The sequence below is a fragment of the Halictus rubicundus genome, chromosome 8 (genome assembly GCF_050948215.1).
Source record: "Halictus rubicundus isolate RS-2024b chromosome 8, iyHalRubi1_principal, whole genome shotgun sequence".
NCBI lineage: Eukaryota > Metazoa > Arthropoda > Insecta > Hymenoptera > Halictidae > Halictus > Halictus rubicundus.
Genome location: NC_135156.1, coordinates 19,310,214 through 19,329,763, shown reverse-complemented (window position 1 = coordinate 19,329,763; position 19,550 = coordinate 19,310,214). Strand labels below are relative to the sequence as shown.

Here is a 19,550-nt window from a genome sequence, read left to right as displayed (position 1 = left end):
CCAGAAACTTTCCGTTGAACCCATTTTTCATAGTGCGACGAGCCAAAATCCAGATTAGCTAGTGCCAGCATCGTACGATCAAATCTGAAAGCAGTGGTCCAAGATTAGCAATGAATATTTACCGTTGAGTGCGCGCAAACTTCCGGACAGATTTCTTTTCATTTAAAAATCAATTTCATCATCTTCCACGGCTATCGAACGACGCGTTCCATCGCATCGCGTCGCTTCCGTTTAATCTAAACGAATGGAGGAGAGAAAATTCGATCATTTCGGATGCAAACCGCGATGGACGATCAACGTCATCGATCGGTTCACAGTTCTGGCAACTTTTATTAACGAAGCGTTGTCCTATTCTCTTCGTTTATCGAAGAATAGAATAGTTTACGAAGAACAGAATAGAAACGAATAGTTTTCTACTGATCAGTTTTCACCGACTTTTACCTGCTTCTACCGTATACAGGCTACAAGATATGTACATGGTACGGAGTACAATGTACAGGGTACACAAAATCGCTGATCGTACCGCGTTTCGACCGAACACGGTGCATCGTGTATCGCACGCGTACACACGTATGTACTACAGTACCGATGGACGATGGACACGCGATACATATATATATAGATATAGATATATGTATCTGAAGGTTGTGTTTATCGATACGTCGCGTCGCGCTATGTTGAATCGTTCGCGGGGTTCGCACAAACTTTTGTTTTCCATCGAAGCCGGTAAAAGTAAGTACGCGTTCGATAGCAGAACAAAGAACATTTCGGCTTATCGAACGTATCGCGATAAGCCTAGCCAAATGATCGGTGATAACGATAGGGAAACTGAGAGAACGATCGAGCTTCGATGACCAGTATCAGTATTCGAAATAGCTTGCGACGACGATGCGAACGGGAGAACGCGAACCTAGAGGAAATCTAGATTTGCCAAGAGACGAATTCCGTCGAGTTGTGGTTTCCACCGCGTATCCGGAGGACTGGTAACTGGTAACCCCCGAAAACCGGACGCGATCCAACTCGGCACCCTGTCCTTTCTCGTCTCGCCACAACTTATCGATATTCACGCTTGGCGGTTAATCGACCCGTGTACTCGTACTCGTATATCTTGATCGCTCGACGGCGTTATTAAAATTAATTAATTCTAGAAGGTTCTCCGGTGCGGAATAAAATCGAACGGCGACGTAGTTATGGTGCAAACGATTGACAGGAGCTACAACGCGAATTATCATGGTTCAGGAGGAACACGAAGTCAGTGGCCTTAATCGCGCGACATCACGATCAGGTAACGGCGTAACGATGTAGCGATGCAAATAACATTCCGATTCGATGTTTCCGTTCTTTAGAAGGATAACACGCTAGCTTCTTCGTCTCGCAGAGAACGTTGTGGCTACTGAAACGATAGAAATGCAGGAAACCGTGGGACCGTATGCATCTCCCTTTCATCCGAGATCGCACGTTATTGCGTCGCAACCACAAGGTAAACCAGGAGATTTTGTATAATTATCGTCAACGATCTGGAAGAAGAAAAATAAAAAGTGAAAGCAGAACTAAAAATAAGATAGATAGGTAGATAGGTAGATACATATAGATAGATAGATAGATAGATAGATAGAGAGAGAGAAGAAACATTCAAGAGGTATACAATATAAACTACAGTCGCGATGAATATCGGTTACCGATGGGCACAGATTCGTAGCTGTCGTAGTACTTTTATTAATATTAATAAACACTCGTGGATGTGTCGTTCGGCCTCCATCCAGCCAGAGCTAGTTCCTTGGTTAGAGCTTTGGGACTTTTGGACGAGAAAGGGACACACGCCACCGACACCGATTCACGATGGTCGACGCCACTGATCGCTAATCACCAATGGCGATGGCCCATCGCTTATCTTCGAGAGGTCCTTAGAATTAGTCTTTGCGCATTGGGGCCCGACATACCCGGCTCATTGTCACAAGTCTTACAAAAAGTCGATGTTAACTGTTAACGTTTGGTCGTTATAAACGTAAGGCGTAGGTGACGAGTTTCGTTGATCCTGTGTCCAATAGAATCTTTTGAACAGGCCAAGACCGACAGTCGAGGAGACCGGTGGCCCCCCCGGACACGTTAGACTGGGTATCGACGCCGAGATCTCAGCTGGCAATGAGCACACTGTCGGGCACTCATTTTCTGGGCAATGTGGAGCAATTGGAGATTCAGCAAGTCGTCGATTTGAGCACATGTTTGTATATATCTGAAATGTAATATCGTATCTGCTAAACTGCTAAACTGCTAAACTGCTAAAGGATAAAAAAAAGACAACCACTTATCGCTCGTTCGTTGCGGCCGGTTTCTCCAAAAGCATTATTGTGCCAACAGTGTTGGGTAGATCGGAAAGAGGTTCTCAATACAGAGTCAAAGTTCCGAAAGGGGAAACGTTATTCCTAGCTGTGCAAGCTAATTCAGAAATCGGATCGGGTGCGTTCGACTGTTTGAATTTGACCAGAGGCCGCGGAAACATTACGTTCAACATTTTGAACCAATGCGGCGTGCCAGCGTTCGTCACGAGAATAAACTCAAGATGGACGTATACATTGAGCAAGTTGCACGTCAGTTTCGAATCTTTTGACACTTTGTTCTCGTTTCGATTCAAACTCGAATTCGAACTGAAACTTGAATTTCAAATTGGACTTTTCACAGAAAATTGCGGTGGGAAACACGAATCTTCTGGGGACGGTGGAGGAAAATTTCGGTTTAATAGGAGCCAGTTTTACGGTATACGACGATGCGCACATTCCGCTTTGCAATATCTTTGGGCCGAACGTGTGCGGCTGCTGCATGTACAAAGAAGCGCTATTCCAAGTAACAAGCAATTTTTACTTCTACGGATAATTTTTCCAAAAAGTTCGATTGCCGTACTTTCTGTCTATTTATGTAGTACCTTATCGTTAATACTCTCAACATACTGGTACAATAACTCGGTCGTTCAAAGGTAAATCTATCAATCTAGACGTATACAATTGTTACAGGTGATTACGAACGACGGTACCCAGGAAATTGCATCTTTGATGCATAAATGGGATAATACGCTGCACGATTATATTTTCCTTGTCACGTTTCCGGCAAACATGGATATCAAGTTGAAAAGTCTACTCCTTGCCGCTGCATTTTTGTTGGTAAATACTGAACACTCGACGCGTTCATCCGTTTTTTTTTTATCTATACATATACACATGTGTATACCGTGTACTATGTACTATGTACTATGTACTATGTACTATGTACTATGTACTATGTGTACATATGTATACTTATCTGTAGATTGTACATTTATACGAACGTGTGCAGTTCGTTGATCGTTGTTTTCTAGTCTAACAATAAGTACATGTATCGATCATGTTTCGACTAGAGCGTGAATTCAAACGCAAAAATCGAATTGACCGAACATCAATTTAATCGATTTAATCGATTTATCTCGTACTCGTACACGACCAACTTCGTAACGGTCAGAGCTCCAGTTCATCCAGTTCCAGTCTCTTCTCGTTTCTCGGTTCGTGTTTCATATTCTTCTCTTATTCGATTCAATTCAATTCAATTTCAGGAACACATGTACTTTGGACAATCAAGAAGAACGTCGCCGAGGACTTGAACAATGTTGTTCGAAGGAATCCGTTTCTGTACACATATGTCTGCACTGTACATACATTTATGTATATGTATACTCGACGTTTAACATCATTTATTCGTATATTACTTCTATGTATATAAGTGCAAAGATTACATATGTAGTTTCCTGGCTTACAATTCTAATACATGTATGCATCGAAATATGCAATTTTCAAACGATAAAATGAGAAAGTGTAAACAGACCATGATTAATGAAGAAATATATTTAGACACCAAATGTATGGATTATGGACAACTATGGTTTATATAAACAGATATGTTAGAACCAGAAACCATGAATCACAAGTTGATACCGAGTAAATAATGTTGTAAAGGTTTTACTCTGCGGTCGTTGTTTCTAAAAAAGTTATTAACAAAAAAAAAAAAAAAAATAAACTCACTTTTGATAGATTTTAAAAACACGTTTCTCATTTTCTCCTAGACAGTTAACGTGTATAAATTTGTAAAATTGAAGTTTACCCGCAATAAAATCAGTGTATTATACAAATTCTGGTATCAGGGTCGGGTTATCAAGTTTAGAGGTGCACTGAGGTGCACGCTCAGACCTCTACATAGAACGGGCCGAGTGTTAGTTTTCGAAAAACTAAACTGATAATTCATCTACTGAAAACCCCCAATAAATCAATATTTTGTTTATAAATATCGTTTTTGAATATTTAACTAAATGCGACTACATGCGTATAATAATAACATCATATTGAGATTGATTTCAATCTGAATAAAAAAGAAAACCGACTTTGTTTCACGTTTCTATCATAAACAGAACGGAAGTTACTGAATTTTGTCTAAAAGAAAAGAAACAGGCGTTTCGCAACACTGTGCGCCGATCCGATACGATAAGGATCCGCTGGGATCGCTACGGACGCGCAAACTGGCGCACACTGCTTCGAGGTGACATCGGCGCGTCTTCATCTTCATCTGTTATAGCCGTCAATGCGTCTTGTATAATATACATTATATGAATACATAGTTTAGATATTCTGCTATATACATAGATTCTACTAGCACAAGCATTTAAAGGCCGATTTATACTATCCGCACAGACACGTAACGGTTCCGTTCAGTATAATAATATTTCTTTTGTTTAGTTTCCGACACATGCTTCTGCTGATACGATCGCGGATACTACATATAAAAAGCTACATATGTCTGACCGGTGCTGAACGCAACATATGTAGTTCCGTGTCTGTACCGATACTTAGTTAGCTTATAAATCGGCCTTTATTCGCGTAAATATACGTCTTAGACCATTCTTCTCCGTATCGATCATTCTGGGTACATATGTAGGTCGTAATATTATATTTAGATAAGGTGTTGCTTCGTGTACTTTGAGAAATGGATCTTTTAGCCATAATTGGTTTAGTGGTCACTATTTATTACCTTATTTATATGATATATCCCTGGTTTTTGGATTGCGATTTAAAACTTGCCTTCTACGAAAAATTTGGGAAACCGATAAGTAATTCTGCATTTAAATGAAAAATATCTTATTATTCTTCTGATACGTTGTAAACGCTATTTCTATTTATTTAGGTTCTTTGAAAGGAAAAACGGTATGGATAACAGGAGCATCCAGCGGAATCGGAGAAAGTTTTGCGTACGTTTTAGCAGATGCTGGTTGCAAATTAATTCTTTCTGCTCGCAGAAAAGAACTACTCAAAAAAGTGAAAGCTAATTGCTTGCAGAGTATGTATTCTTAACTGTAACTAACATATTTCTACTGATTTACGTTGATTATTATGGAAAATTTCATGCATACCTGTTCGACCTGATCCCTAGGAAACTCTAATTTAAACGAAACAGACGTCGAAGTACTCGTGTTGGATATTTGTGACATAGATAATCACAAATCGGCGTTCGAACGTGTCATTGAGAAGTTCGGGAAAGTAAGTGGACGTTTAATGGAAATGTTCACAACAGTTTGTCGTCGGATTCTAAATAACTTTAATGCAAACGCTTACTCTAGTTGGACATACTTGTAAATAACGCAGGCCGCTCACAACGGGCGGTATGGGAAGATATTGACCTGTCCGTTGACAAAAACATGTTCTCTTTGAATGTTTTTTCGCAAATTGCTTTGAGCCGATTGGTGGCAAAATATTTTTTTCAAGTAGGCACAGGCCACTTTGTGGTTACTTCGAGTGCCGCAGGCATTACATCCGTAGCATATTCTGCTACGTATTGTGGAACTAAATATGCTTTACACGTTAGTAGCAGTAACAGTAACAGTAGTATAGCAAAAGATTAATGTTAATTAGATTTATTGTAACATTGTACGTACGTGTAACATATTTATTTCTTGTCCCATGTAGGGATATTTTAATAGTTTCTGGATAGAGAAAGTAGGTAGCAATATACCGATTACAATGGTGTGTCCAGGACCGATTCAAACAAACTTCTTAGAGGAAGCATTTACGGAGAAACCTGGAGAAGTATGTTCAACATTGTATTATAATAAAACATTTACTAGTCTAGTAAAGGCTAATGTAATTTGATTTACAGAAATACGGCGAAAGGACGAAAGAAAGTCCACAGAACAAAGTTAGCGCAGAACGTTGTGCAACATTGATGGGAATCGCAGTAGCGAATCAACTTCTTGAAGTTTGGATTTCTAAACCAATCGTACTTCAGTTGATGTATCTGAAAATTTATTACCCGAATATAGCGATTTGGTACATCATTTCATCGATTGAATTTCCTTTTTCGTTTTTCATGTAGCAATATTATTTGATTATTTATCGTCTTTACCGTATTTCTAGGATATTCAAATTACTGGGGCCAAGATTTTTGCAAGGTTTACGGGACGATAAAGCGACGATCAAACAAGAACAATAAGTAAACGCAAGATTTGTTAAGCGTTGAACACTTTTAAAAAGATGTTGTTTAAAAAGTGCTTTGTTCATTCTTGTTACGTTACGTCGAAAACGTATTCAAATAAGGAGTGGAAACCATAAGTTTAATCAGAAAAATTTATTATGTCTATATCTATAAATATTGTACAGAAAATCAATTGTTTTCTAGCCTCTCCATTACTTTTCTAGCCACTTTTCCTCTGAGTATAGCATCTTTGAATAAGTTACAATACAGCTCTACAGCACAGGGTGTGTCGTCGTTTCCAGGGACTGGATATGTTATGAGATTTGGATTACAATTTGTGTCGACGATACCAATTGTCGGAATAGCCATTTTAGCCGCATGTGTTACCGCGACATGCTGGTGAACAACCGATTCCATGGTATTTAAGAATACGCACAAGTCTGGCAATCTAGTAACCATTCCAAATTCATATTTGGAATTAGTAAATGTTCCAGGTTTCCAGCGTCTGGTATGAGCAAATTCTCCGCATTCTTTTGCAGTATTTTCTACCATGTTAGCAATCTGGGGATTCTTTGCGATAAATAAGATAATTCCATCTCGAAATGCTATGTGAGCTGCAAAATTTAATGCTTGTCGTAAATGCTCGGCCGTTTGGTCTAAATCGAATATCAGGTGACCTAGCCTGGATCCAAATACGAATGGTCGCATACGATCATCCAAAGATCCCTCTTTATGGCCGAAATGTACTCTAGCTTTAAATAAATCTTCGACTGTAAATAAATTATGAACTTTGAAAAAATCTGGATGCGTCAATGGATCGATCGAAATCTGTTCGACTTCTGGAGCAACTAAAAAATTCAATGTAATCGTCAAGGATAATGCAAGCCAAATACATGTGTTGGAATTGTAATAACGAAATGCGGTATATATCGTTACCATTAGCAGTTTTTCGTTCCGCTTGAATATCTGTTGCTAATCTGCGGCATGGAAATCGCGCGGCGAATGATCGTCGACTAGTTTGGTCTGTGCATACTATAAGAATACAATGGAAAAACAAAGCGTGTAAGTCACAGTGTAACACCGAATATTAACTATCCAATTTTTCGAAATGTATCAATTATATTTACATCCAGACAAAACTCTTCTCCTGACCATATTATTCATTTTAACAAATATTAGTGGTACTGTTTGTAAAACTTGAAAATTCCACAGGAGCGCGGTAGCAAGTATTCTTGGCGTCTGAATAGGTTAGAAAGTGTCTACAGTTAAGACACTTTATTTAGAGACACTTTGTTTAGGAAATTAAAGAAGAAGTTCATGCTGTTTCTACACCAACTATTGCACTAAATTGTGTTTAAATAACTTGGTATTTGTTCATTTCAAAGTATGTAGTACACCATGTTATGGTATCAAGTTCGACTATGTATATAAAGATAAAGACTAACAAGTATCTAATTTACTTGAAGCAACTTGAAGTAAGCGAAGAGTATACACTTATATGTAGGTGTAGGTATGGGGCCTACCATCCAGGTAAATAACTAGGCACGTGTATGTTGGCAAGAGGAACTTTATTCGTATCTGCACGTGGCGGCAGACTCAGTGCGACTGGTGCCTAGGGAGGACGCCGAGAGTGTCTCGGGGAAAGTCCCTAGACACATAGAGTCGTGCTCCTATTTATTGGCGCCCGCTGCGTCGCCTAGCGGATGCACTAGGGAGTCAACGATACTCCCTACATAGGTATACTTGTTATACCAGAGAGCAGAGAGGATTTCCCATTGATATACATATACTATGGATTCGAGACGCTTGAAGCGATTTGAAGGTGCCTTTGGCATGATGCGCCACCATCGTTCGACCGATGTACTTTACTTCCCTACGCCCCGCGATCGTGTGTAGGTATGGGGCCTACCATCCAGGTAAAGAACTAGGCACGTGTATGTTGGCAAGAGGAACTTTATTTGTATCTGCACGTGGCGGCAGACTCAGTGCGACTGGTGCCTAGGGAGGACGCCGAGCGTGTCTCGGGGAAAATCCCTAGATACATAGAGTCGTGCTCCTATTTATTGGCGCCCGCTGCGTCGCCTAGCGGATGCACTAGGGAGTCAACGATACTCCCTACACGTGTATACATTCACCATATTATACATATATGTATATCAGTGGGATTTCCTATCAGATTTCCTCTCTGTTATTTACCTACACTTTGAAGTAAGCGGATAAACGGAGTGAGTTCGGTTGCTACGTTCAACTCATTTTCAACATGATGCACTGTATATATATATAAGTCAATAAGCATTCCAGCAAATTTAATTTCCGTCTACATATACATATACGTGTTAGTGTAAATAAAGTGTTTTTCCAATAAGTTTAAATTCTCTTTTCTCACATAAACGTATCGCACATTCGAACGTAGGCCTTTCCAAGAAAGGAAGACAGTTTGAATAGGTTCGGAACAAAGTGGAACAAAGTGGATCAGCATACATCGGAGATAAAGTTTAAATAGCTTTTTATGAAAGGTTATGTTTTAACGAGTAACGAATAAGACGGATCAACCGTGCATAAACAAGCCAATTGAATAATTGATCAACAACGAAAATATCTTGATGAAAATGTGCTCTGAACAAAACTGGGATGTAGAAACACATAAAATGGAACACGAGTGCGACGAACATTGGGAACTGAGACGTAAATTTTTATTAGCTCATAAAGATAAATTTCCAGAGGACGAACTTGTCTGTTTAGCTCAAGTATTTACAAATGTCGAACTACTTGGCTGCAGGTGAGCAACAATTTCGCGCTTGTCCAAGTATTTGTTGGCACTGTATGCGTCGAGACAGTTCTTCCGCGAACAACTGGATGATTCGTGATTATCTTTATCTCTGTCTCTGTGTCCCCATCCTACATAGGTATCCGGAAGAAACGATGCAGATTATAGCTAATTTAAGCAGCGATATTGTCGGCGATTACAGGGAAAAACAGAAAACTAAATTGCAAAGAACATTTGTCAAAGCTTCTAACGCAGCCAGTCTAAAAGTTAAAGGTACATTATAGAGCTGTGAGTTTATTTTTTTTTTTATCAATTAAAACATCTCGTAGGAAATTGAATCGACTAGTCTTTCCTTATACCATGTTGTATGTATCGTTTAGGTCAACCTGCTCTAACGTTTAACGATAAAGCACAATCTGAAACAAAAACTATGCACCAGTCGACGAACTCAAGAAACGACAAAGTATCCGTTAAACGAAGAAAATTGCAGGATCTTCCGTACGGCGATATCGTTTTAATCGAAAGATTTGACGATATGCCGCAAAATTCACTTGCATGCGCGATAAACGCTTCGGGTGGAAATTTGGAATGGAAATTTGATAGGATAGGCGAATCTTGGTAGGTACACTGTCCTCCTATATTTTTAAACGCGCAATCACATAATTTTTCTTACTTATAGCAAATGCAGTATTTTTGTTAATTCAAAATTATTGGCAGAGGCTAACGGCGCTAACCAGAAGTTAGCGAAGAAAGAGGCTTCTGTCGTTGGTCTACAAAAACTACAGAGATATTACTATACGATAAAGGTTTGCCAGAGTATTTCTCTCTATTTAGCAAGATATGCCACGTGTTTATTAGAATTTCACGTTATCCTTGTTATTTGTAATAGATCAAGCACCATATAAACGCGGGTGCGAACGTAACAACTACAACAATGTTAAAAGACACGGTCAAAGTAGATTCGATTTCTGACGACAATATTGGCAAAAAGTTAATGAAGTTAATGGGCTGGACAGGTGGTGGTCTTGGAAAATCGCAACAAGGAATGGTTGAACCGGTCACGTAAATATAATCTTTTAATTCGGTAAACAATCGAGCATACAATGATCCAGAATCTATCGTTCCAGAATCAAGCAACAAATCAGCAGAGAGGGACTAGGCTTGAAATCGAATTCCTGTACAATGAACGACTTGAAAAACAAATCTAAAGATATTATGAGAAAGTACCTCGCGGGTGACATGAAAGATGATCTTGTATTCTCGGTTGACTTTACTAACGACGAGAGAGCGATAATCCACCAGTAAGTGTATCTACAATACAACGTAAAAGTATCGGGGCTGTTCAACAACTCTGCTTATTAAACGAACACACGAACCATTTTAGAGTTGCAAGACAGATGGGCTTGAAGTCGCACAGTTACGGACCTAAAAATCAACGCACAATGGTTGTTTCGCGTAAAATAGATGTTCGAGATTTGGTCGAAGAATTGAAAAGTCTAGGAGGAGTTACCGACAAATACGAGCTAATCGAACCAACCGAATACTGAATGAAACGTAGTAACATACTTTTCTGTATGCGATGCAAAATTTAATGCAAAACATCTAGAAACATAGTGTGCGTATAATTCACAAATCTTACTTAAAACAACTCGAAAAATGAAATATACATGTGATTCGCAACGCAATATGTATTTCTTTTAACATATCTCTCTCTTTCTCTCTCACTCACTCACACACACACACACTCTCTCTCTCTCTCTCTCTCTCTCTCTCTCTCTCTCTCTCTCTCTTTTGCTCGCTGTAGTTTACACTGTTCAAGTTCAACCTCTTATCGTTAACGAGTAAAACCAATTTCGAACGCGGGTTTGACAAATGTAGTTTACTCGCTTGGTTACAGTTCAACTCTACGAGATCGAAATTCTCGCGTCAGCACGGGTTCTTTGTTTTTTTTTGTTTTTTTTTAAAGGGAAAACAGTGTCCGAATCAGTTTAACGAGAAAATGGAAGAACAATTAAGGTTCTATTATGATTCGGTACGAAAGTAAAACAAATGTTCTAACGATAGAAGAGTACGCGTGCATGGTCAGGTACAATTTGAACCGAAGAAACGTTTATTTTATTAAACGATCGATGAGGATCGATCGCGTGCTAAACTTATCTTCCAAGACAATTGTATCTTTCTCTTTGTTCAACTAATAGAAGTACAAAAAGTTTAAAAAGCAAAATTCACACTTGAAAGAGTACGATACACGTCGCAATTGCCGTATACATAATAAGAAAGCTTTGGCAGTAGAACAATTAGAAGAGTCGGAAAAGTAAGATAAACGCGAACGGCGTGTGTGCGATTTTTTACCGTTGCCTTATCGCATTGTCGAAAATCTGATTAACTGATCGTGCGATAAAGATGGTCGATGCGGCTTTATGCGTACGGGCGCAGAGTATCATACTCTATTGTTCGATGCTTGATTCACGCCAGCAGAAACCGTACAAGCAATCAAGCGTATAGAAAGATAATATATACTCGGTCGCGCGCATCGTTGGGTCTGGGTGCGTAGTGTCGATTACCATTGTTACAAGTGTACGTTCATCTGAATACAACGTCGAAATCGGAGTGAATCAAGAAAAAAAGGGAGTACGGTTGGGGGGAGGGTGGAGAGCACGGGTGACTGGGGCTTCAGACAAGAAGAAACGGGAAGACGCTCGCGAGCGGAGATTCGGAGCGCCTCGACATCTTCTCGAAAATCTTTTGTTTCTAACGCATACACGAGTTTCCCTCATTGTCTGTCTTCGGTCCAGGCCCTACTTTGGACCGTAATTGACACCTGGAGGGAACATTTTGCGATATCATCCTTCATATTTCTCCAGTTTTTCATTTTTTTTTGTTGTTTATATACCAAAATATTATATCTACTATCTGATAAAAGAGACTCTTTGTTGATATGTATGTAATTACGTCTACGTAATAGTAATATACGTGTAGGATTTTAGGAAAAAGAGGGAAGAGGGAACCGGGCACCAACCAGCGGGAGTGGAGCCCGCGATTTCGCGATTTCGCGATTCCTAATTGATCAGCTGCCGAGCATACCCATGAAACTCTTCTCGTTCTCTTTGCTTTCGGTGTTTTCACGAGTCTCTTCAGGAATATCGTGTTCACTTTGGTTGTTTTGTTCGTAATTCTCTGGTCGATGGTTCATCTTGTCGACAACTGGTGTGATAAAGTTGCGATCTTCGACAACTCCGAGTATCGCTCAACGATCCGTCACAATTAATAGCTAGCGGTCAACTTAACGAACCCCGAACCGACAACCTCGACTGTTTTTCACGCGCGGCACCACTCTTTCCGTGACGCTCTTTCTCGAAATAACCCGACCGAGCCACCAAAATGTGGGATTTTTGTTAGCTGCGAAGAAAAATAACGGAACACCCTTCTCTTTTCTCCATATTCTTTTTTTTTCTTCTGTTCGTTTTCCGGAAAATAACGGAAACTGTATCAATTTGAACAACGAATAGGCGTAAAAGGTAAGCACAAGTAAGTACATCTGTACGGTTCGACGGTTACTTGGCGACCCCCCGATTTCATCGGTGCTCTCCTCGAGCATGGGTCAGCGATGTTGAAGAATTAAGTACATTACTGGATTGGAATGATGTACAGAAACTGATCTACTGGTCTAACTGGGGAAAATAAGGTTACAATGATCGACAACGCAATTGGTCGTCTAAGAAGAAGGATTAGTTACGATGTGGACAAGTTGGGAGCTCTCTTGTCTAGAAGCTACGATCAGCTACGAATCGCGAAGTCGCGGGTTCGAGTCCGGCTGGTGCTCGGTTCCCTCTGTTTCCTAAAATCCTACATAAATATATATATATATATATATATATATATATATATATATATATATATATATATACATACATACATACATATATATATATATATATATGTATATTGTATATCATATATTCATATGCACTTATTTATTTATATTTAATTAGAAGATACGTCATTTGGTTGACTAGAAGATTACGCTTAATAGATAGAGATATGTACGTCTTTATCGAAGGGAATGTCCCTCGGAAATGATAGCCGTCCGATCTACGGAGTAGATGTTTTGCTTCGACCTGCGCTCTCTCGCGTACTCGTACATCGCGAGGGAATTACGGTAAGCTGAATTTGTAAAAGTTGCTTCTCGCGGAGGTAGAGCTTTGCTCCACAAATTCAACGGACAGTATCCTTCGATGTTTACGAGTTTGCGGATTGAAACGATACAAGCTGGAAATCAAGAAGAGCGTGGCTCTCATTTCTCAGAGAATTCGGCACTCGTTAAAATTACTGATATGTATTTAGATCGATATGTGTTGCGTTATCGTAATGAAAATATCAATACAATTACATAGCGTTGCACACTTGATTCTTTTTCCATTTTTCATTTTTCATTTTTCATTTTTCGCTTCTCAGTTTCTCCGTAGGTTTTGTTAAGTATGGCGTGCGTCATACCCTGAAGGAACGCGATACACGGTGCTCAATTTGTACCTGCTTTGCTTTTCAACTGTAAAATAGAAATATGTATGCGTATCTATTTCGGTATACAGAGCGAATCGCGTCGAAGGATCGAGAAAAACACGCGCAATGCGTTCGAACGAACAGAACGTGGGTGAAACGTTTTATAGATTCGCCGGTGTCTTATTGGTTTCACCAGCTTTATTTATATCACCTTTCGGCTTTCGTTTCCCAGATTACCTTTCGGTACATGCTGTTACTGAGAAGAATCGATACTCGGAAGGGTCGAGCCGCGTTAATCAATTCCTTCGTTACCTCGTTCACCTTCCTTAGTTAGCGACCCTTTCAACTTATAATATATATCCACCGCGCGAACGTATATACCCTTGCACGCGTACTTTCAGACACCTTGTACACGAAGCGCTCTGCAACGGAAACCAAGCGACGAATGCAGGAATCGCGCAGGCTCGTTGTCGGTGTTTCGATCAAATATAAGAAACGATCCCGAAACAGAGCTTCTCCAGCGATTCGATTCCTTGTCGGTTTTTGTATCTTGTTCGGTAATCGAACCATCGTCGGTTCTACGGTTCTACATCTGGTCACCGTAACCTGTTTTACAACATAGCAAAAAGATATAGGAAAACGGTAGGAAACAGTCGTCCAATTTTAAAAAAATATTTCCCTTTTTCTAATCTTCTCTCCATTCCAAGCAATGATTATCGTTTGTCAAGCGGGGGTTAGTTTCAGGGAAGCGAGGGAATACATATATGTACGGGGGAGAGGGGGAGAGGGGAGTGGAACAAGTGTTCTGAAAAGCGTCACTCGAATACAGTGATCTTTAAAGTTACGGATCGGATCGAATCGAGTGAAAGGTACGAGATAGCGGAAACAGACGCGTCGTACGCAGTTTCCACAGAATCTACTGAGAGGAACGATTGTTCGTCGCGAAAGCGTTTCGTAGAAATTCATAGAAACTTCAATTTGATTGTTTTTAGGCTCTGGAACCGAATATCCGCGAATATCGTTGCGTTTCAAACGACGATCGTGAGTCGAAACAACGAAACACATTTTCAATCAACTTTCCGTTTCTATGTATGTAACGGTTGTGGAACGTTTAAATTGAAAAAAAAGAAAAGAAAAGAAAAGAAAATGGTCGAACGTTCCACCAAGAGCCACAGGACAACGAACGCGATGACGATCGCGTGTCACGAGTCACGACATCGTTCCGAGCACGGAATCGAACGACGTTCTTTCGGATCGATCGGACAAAAAATACATTTAATTGACCTGGTAATTGCTAAGCTCGTCTGTTGGTTTCAAGTAACCGCATCGGGTATATGTATCGCCGATCAAAAATATCTATACTACGTCCTTTGCTGGTTATCTGCCGACGCGACAGGCGAAAAGAACATACGATTCAAAACTCCGTGGGCGATATTCTTCTTTTTCGGGTAAATAGAAACGAGAACTGTGGTTTCTTTCGCGAGAAAACCCCGTAATCGACAAACTTCCGGACACCATAATTTCTAGTTGTTATTCACCAAATATGATTTCTCTGATCGTTAATGAAACAACGCACGAACGGTGATAACGGTTTGGGCCGGGCCGGGTCGGGCCGGGTCTGATCGCGTCGCGCGTCGCGTCAATAAAAGTGCGCAGACAGATACGCAAAGCGTGCCGACCTTTGACATTTCACCGAGAAAGTTTAAACGTTCGTTACTCGCTTGCCTCTCAGCAAGGAGCCACCGTGTATGTGTGTACATGTGCGTGTTCTCGAATTAGATCGTATCTCGATGCTCAGCGGAATTGTTTCATTCTCGGAGATACGAGCTACAAGACATCGAAAGGGAGCAAGAAGAAAGGAGAGAGATGAAGAGGAACGGCGGGCGAGAGAAGTCCGTGGTTCGCGAGAAGGTGTCGCGCTTCGTCGCCGACAGATCTCGAATTGTTTCGTTTCGCCAAGTTGATCCGTCGACGCGAAGTCGGGTTTCGGGTTTCGGGTTTCGGGTTTCTGGTTTCGAGTTTCGAGTTTCGGGATTCTCACGATCCGCAAAGCAACGAATCGATGCGAAACGAAACGGAACGGAACGGAAAGAAATGCAGCGGAGCGGAACGAAAGGGAACGGAACGGGCGAAATGGTGCGTGCGATTGTAATACGATTCAGCCAACGCGACAACGTCCACGAATTCTTCTTTTAAACGGATTGCCGTTCAGTCGAGAAATCCGGTCTTGACCAATTTTTCCAGAAAGAACTTTACATCTCCCAGCTCGGAGTCCTTGATCCCGATAGACTTTAACATACCCATGTCTCCGTTCTCCACCGCCACGAACACGCCACGCAAATATTCCAAGTCGGCTCGCATTAGATGCAACGCAGCACCAAAATCTTCGATCGATTGAGATTCTATGATAGAAACAGATCCATTAAAACCATTCTGATATTAATCGAACGAAACGAGTTCCCGAAATATAAAAATGGTCGAGCACGATTACGGATGTGCGTGATCGGTTTCGTCGACTAATTCGAATCGAGGAGATGAAAGTCAGCTTACCGGATAGCGCTATGGCTACCGCGTCAACTCCGCCTAGGTGTTTCAAGGCTTCCCGCGCTTTTGTCCCGAACAATTTCTCCAAGTAATTAGGTCCATGACTTGCCAAAAGCGACTGCAGGAAACTGGCAGTTTCCTCTACCGGTGGTCTCTTTGCTGAAACGCGCAATCAAATGTTTGTTTCAACCTTGAATTATTCTTTCGAACCAGAAATATTCTAACGTCGAGAAATATCGATGACGATAGTCTGGTTATAGGCTGGCAGACATAGCCAGAAACGCAGCAGACAAAGACACAGACACTGACACCGACACCGACTCCAGTGATACCGGTCGAAATCTTTGCAACCGTATTGTATAGCCCGATTTTTTCAAACAACCCCGAACGCGATGTTCAGGTGTTGAAAGCAATGGAAGCGACCTAAGCGATTCAAGAGGATAATTACCAGCTGTGCAGAGTCGAGAATCCTCGTCGTATCCGTTCTGGCAATCCGGTGCTCCGTCGCAAAGATATTGAATGGAGATGCAAGTGCCATCTCCGGGACACTTGAATGGTTCGTATGGCCGGCAAGAAGCAGGATCTCCTGTGACACGATGCACACACGTTCGTACAGTATCGTATACGCACACAGCCGTACGGAGCGGGCAAATTATTAATAAGAACGTAAACAGAAAAAAGAACCTGTAGGTTGGTATGTGTGCGTCTAGTACTTGCGCGTACGTATGCAAGTACCTACGTACGTACGTGCATATATGTATACATACTGCATCATACATGCACACACGCCCGCGCGCGCATACGCACACGGATACACGCATCCATACGTACATCCATACATACATAGATACATAGATATAAGTACATACAACATCGGAAGGGAGTAAAAGGCAAGCTTATACGACACGAATACACGCGAGCTAACAATAAGTGGCAATGCCCAAGTTAGCATCCACGGAAGGCGGTTATTAGTGGTCGGTGTGTCGGGGTGTCGGGCTCTCGGGCTGTCGGGCTGTCGGGCTGTCGGGCTGTCGGGCTGTCGGGCTGTCGGGCTGTCGGGCTGTCGGGCAGCGTGACTGATATTGACCGAGCAATATTAAAGGGGGAGAGTGCGATCTTTTACACGCGACACTGGTGTCGTGTTTTCCTAAGTGTTATCACCTAATCGACGTCAATTCAATTGGCCAGTTTGCGTTCGTCGTTCGTTCGTCTTTTGTTCGTTTTGTTCCGAGCGCTGTTCTATCGTCAAGGATTTTGTCAGAGAAACGCGAGCAAACGCTAATAACAACTGTCTCTTTGCGAAAGTTCACTCGTTGTCGTAAAAACGTATGTATGTAGTCGCCACCATTGTTTATCGCTTCGAGGAATTTGACCTTTATGCGACAATCAAGTTAATTGCTTCGAACCGATTGAACGTGAAGAAGCGTCAAGAGGTTACGCGCATTCGCGAAACGTACAACGTTCCGATGATTAGAACGAATAAACCATGTTACACCAATAGACACAGCCTATCACGAAGACGAATCGTGACACGCCGAGCGAGACCACGTGTATCTAAATTACCACTTAAACGACGCTGGCATCGCCACAACAAATTGTTCGACGATTAGAATGTATTGTACACATACGATATGCAACGTAACACGGGCACCAGTTGCTAGCTAATCGATTTTCTGACCGATTGACCGATTGACCGATTGACCGATCGAACAACCTACCGATAATGTCCTTTCGAATTCTGTCAAACAATTCGAAGCACCACCGAATGTTCGTTCGATCGTTTTTACTCGCGAAACTCGATCTCGATATCGATCCGATTACTCGATTTCGAATTGGTTCGCGGCGGGATTTATCTTTACGCGTTCTCGTACGATTTCCGTGCAAGTACGCGGTTCACGCGATTTGTTCGATTCGTCCGATTCGTTAGATTCGTTCGATTCATTCGATTCATTCGATTCATTCGATTTACTGGATTTACTTACCGCTACGCTTCGAGTTGTAATGATCGTAAAATCGACTCAAGTCGATTGCCATGACGGCACGAGGAAAAACAAGGCAAGCGCTCAGGGCGAGGCTAAGCGCAACCACGCTGATACAGAACCTTTGAACCATTCTCAGCCGGTGGACGGTTCGCTATAGTTTGCTATATATCGAGGCGGTGCAAGTCAACCCGCGTTTGTCGGCCAACGGCACACGGAAAAACGCGAATACGGACGGACTAGGCTCTACGAGGCTACGCGGTCTTCGCAAACCTCCGAATTTTGTCGAACCTTTTCAATTCCGAGACCGTGTATCGTCTCGAGTATTACACTACGTTCCTTTTGGTTGTTTTTCCTTTTTTCTCGTTTCACAGCCACCCACCGTCTATCTCTGTTTGACTCCGAGTGGCTGGTGGTGCGTGACACGGGACGCGGGATGCACGAGCCCTGCGAACGCGAACGCGAACACACCTGCGCGTAGATACGCGATACGCGATACGCGAGATACATACCCACGCCAACCACCACGAATACCTATTCCTACCCCCCACTCTCTTCCTTTCTCTTTCTTTCCCTGGCGTACAGCGAGCGAGTAACGCGACCTAACCGAGACCGTGGGGATGGCGCGAGCGCGCGCAGAATCTCGATCGACCAATCGGCTTGCAGGACTCGAACGGTACGACCAACCGCTACCTGAGAGATCGAACGTACTGCCCTGGACACCCACGCAACCCTTCTCCGCCGAGTCGCATCGATTTCAACCCTCCCGTACTCGTGCGAAACTTTTGTTGATCGTAATGCTGCGTTTACGTCGCGACAGGAATACACGGACAGAGTAACTAGGCGTGCGCTACCCTTGGGATCAGGTATAATGCGTTCCACGGAATTTCGAGGAATTCCCCTTTAATCGAATTAACCGGTGACCTCGAACCCCTCCTTCGCATCGCAAACGTGTTTCTTTCACCCCGACCCTTTCCTTTATCCGCTCGCCGCTACTCGTTACCCGCTACCCGCTACTCGTTACCCGCTACCCGCTACCCGCTACCCGCTACCCGCTACCCGCTATCCGCTATCCGCTACCCGATACGATTACGGTAGAATGTACAATAAAAAAAAAAAGTGTACGATTCAACGGAAATGGAACATTCAAAATCGAAATTATTCTTCAACTTTTCTTTTCCTACTTGTGTTTTCCTTCATCTTTTCAAGGAAGAGTGTAACGTTACCAATCACGACCACATATAATCTTCGGCACGAACTTGTACAGCAATATTTAA

At 41.9% G+C, this 19,550-nt stretch overlaps 5 protein-coding genes across 10 annotated transcripts; 3 read left to right on the top strand and 2 right to left on the bottom strand.

Moving 5' to 3' along the window:
• Window positions 1–43: 43 nt before the first annotated feature.
• On the bottom strand, window positions 44–18,771 carry LOC143356112 (prohormone-4). Of its 3 annotated transcripts, none has more exons than XM_076791534.1 (5): window positions 18,277–18,766; window positions 16,743–16,880; window positions 16,301–16,453; window positions 16,051–16,152; window positions 44–84 (listed from the first exon to the last, which is right to left on the bottom strand). In XM_076791534.1, the coding sequence occupies exons 1-5, from the start codon at window positions 18,404–18,406 to the stop codon at window positions 59–61; spliced, it is 549 nt and encodes a 182-aa protein (XP_076647649.1). In that variant the 5' UTR covers window positions 18,407–18,766; the 3' UTR covers window positions 44–58. The 3 variants fall into 3 exon arrangements, with proteins under 3 accessions (XP_076647649.1, XP_076647648.1, XP_076647647.1); XM_076791533.1 differs by lacking the exon at window positions 44–84 and adding an exon at window positions 13,210–13,796 and having other exon boundaries at window positions 18,277–18,771; XM_076791532.1 differs by lacking the exon at window positions 44–84 and having other exon boundaries at window positions 13,210–16,152; window positions 18,277–18,754.
• LOC143356264 (phospholipid scramblase 4) lies at window positions 679–4,464 on the top strand. Of its 4 annotated transcripts, none has more exons than XM_076791803.1 (8): window positions 679–983; window positions 1,152–1,285; window positions 1,379–1,480; window positions 2,063–2,221; window positions 2,359–2,588; window positions 2,680–2,841; window positions 3,009–3,155; window positions 3,581–4,464. In XM_076791803.1, the coding sequence occupies exons 2-8, from the start codon at window positions 1,231–1,233 to the stop codon at window positions 3,626–3,628; spliced, it is 903 nt and encodes a 300-aa protein (XP_076647918.1). In that variant the 5' UTR covers window positions 679–983; window positions 1,152–1,230; the 3' UTR covers window positions 3,629–4,464. The 4 variants fall into 4 exon arrangements, with proteins under 4 accessions (XP_076647918.1, XP_076647917.1, XP_076647916.1 ...); XM_076791802.1 differs by having other exon boundaries at window positions 1,149–1,285; XM_076791801.1 differs by having other exon boundaries at window positions 679–990; window positions 1,149–1,285.
• LOC143356165 (dehydrogenase/reductase SDR family member 7) lies at window positions 4,841–6,591 on the top strand. Its single transcript, XM_076791631.1, has 7 exons — window positions 4,841–5,125; window positions 5,200–5,352; window positions 5,446–5,552; window positions 5,633–5,872; window positions 5,979–6,098; window positions 6,169–6,338; window positions 6,426–6,591. Exons 1-7 carry the CDS (start codon window positions 5,002–5,004, stop codon window positions 6,499–6,501), a joined length of 990 nt encoding a protein of 329 aa, XP_076647746.1. The 5' UTR covers window positions 4,841–5,001; the 3' UTR covers window positions 6,502–6,591.
• Mrps2 (mitochondrial ribosomal protein S2) lies at window positions 6,622–7,932 on the bottom strand. The gene is made up of 3 exons (XM_076791632.1): window positions 7,611–7,932; window positions 7,420–7,515; window positions 6,622–7,331 (listed from the first exon to the last, which is right to left on the bottom strand). Exons 1-3 carry the CDS (start codon window positions 7,645–7,647, stop codon window positions 6,673–6,675), a joined length of 792 nt encoding a protein of 263 aa, XP_076647747.1. The 5' UTR covers window positions 7,648–7,932; the 3' UTR covers window positions 6,622–6,672.
• Window positions 8,751–10,935, top strand: LOC143356043 (NF-kappa-B-repressing factor). The gene is made up of 7 exons (XM_076791396.1): window positions 8,751–9,262; window positions 9,390–9,523; window positions 9,631–9,868; window positions 9,930–10,056; window positions 10,140–10,312; window positions 10,378–10,551; window positions 10,635–10,935. The coding sequence occupies exons 1-7, from the start codon at window positions 9,087–9,089 to the stop codon at window positions 10,795–10,797; spliced, it is 1,185 nt and encodes a 394-aa protein (XP_076647511.1). The 5' UTR covers window positions 8,751–9,086; the 3' UTR covers window positions 10,798–10,935.
• Window positions 18,772–19,550: the final 779 nt, after the last annotated feature.

What these genes read in the sequence shown, in the direction of transcription:
- LOC143356264 (XM_076791803.1), top strand. Translation starts at nt 1,231, where the DNA reads ATGGTTCAGGAGGAACACGAAGTCAGTGGCCTTAATCGCGCGACATCA. An exon ending in TATTGCGTCGCAACCACAAG is followed by an intron (nt 1,481 to 2,062) that starts GTAAACCAGGAG and finishes TCTTTTGAACAG; the next exon opens with GCCAAGACCGACAGTCGAGG. An exon ending in ACAAAGAAGCGCTATTCCAA is followed by an intron (nt 2,842 to 3,008) that starts GTAACAAGCAAT and finishes CAATTGTTACAG; the next exon opens with GTGATTACGAACGACGGTAC.
- LOC143356165 (XM_076791631.1), top strand. Translation starts at nt 5,002, where the DNA reads ATGGATCTTTTAGCCATAATTGGTTTAGTGGTCACTATTTATTACCTT. An exon ending in TCATTGAGAAGTTCGGGAAA is followed by an intron (nt 5,553 to 5,632) that starts GTAAGTGGACGT and finishes CGCTTACTCTAG; the next exon opens with TTGGACATACTTGTAAATAA. An exon ending in TACCCGAATATAGCGATTTG is followed by an intron (nt 6,339 to 6,425) that starts GTACATCATTTC and finishes CCGTATTTCTAG; the next exon opens with GATATTCAAATTACTGGGGC.
- Mrps2 (XM_076791632.1), bottom strand. Translation starts at nt 7,647, where the DNA reads ATGAATAATATGGTCAGGAGAAGAGTTTTGTCTGGAT. An exon ending in GAGAAGAGTTTTGTCTGGAT is followed by an intron (nt 7,516 to 7,610) that starts GTAAATATAATT and finishes GTATTCTTATAG; the next exon opens with TATGCACAGACCAAACTAGT. An exon ending in GGAACGAAAAACTGCTAATG is followed by an intron (nt 7,332 to 7,419) that starts GTAACGATATAT and finishes TGAATTTTTTAG; the next exon opens with TTGCTCCAGAAGTCGAACAG.
- LOC143356043 (XM_076791396.1), top strand. Translation starts at nt 9,087, where the DNA reads ATGAAAATGTGCTCTGAACAAAACTGGGATGTAGAAACACATAAAATG. An exon ending in GTCGAACTACTTGGCTGCAG is followed by an intron (nt 9,263 to 9,389) that starts GTGAGCAACAAT and finishes CATCCTACATAG; the next exon opens with GTATCCGGAAGAAACGATGC. An exon ending in GATAGGATAGGCGAATCTTG is followed by an intron (nt 9,869 to 9,929) that starts GTAGGTACACTG and finishes TCTTACTTATAG; the next exon opens with CAAATGCAGTATTTTTGTTA.
- LOC143356112 (XM_076791532.1), bottom strand. Translation starts at nt 18,406, where the DNA reads ATGGTTCAAAGGTTCTGTATCAGCGTGGTTGCGCTTAGCCTCGCCCTG. An exon ending in TTACAACTCGAAGCGTAGCG is followed by an intron (nt 16,881 to 18,276) that starts GTAAGTAAATCC and finishes ATCGTGTCACAG; the next exon opens with GAGATCCTGCTTCTTGCCGG. An exon ending in TTCTCGACTCTGCACAGCTG is followed by an intron (nt 16,454 to 16,742) that starts GTAATTATCCTC and finishes TGCGCGTTTCAG; the next exon opens with CAAAGAGACCACCGGTAGAG.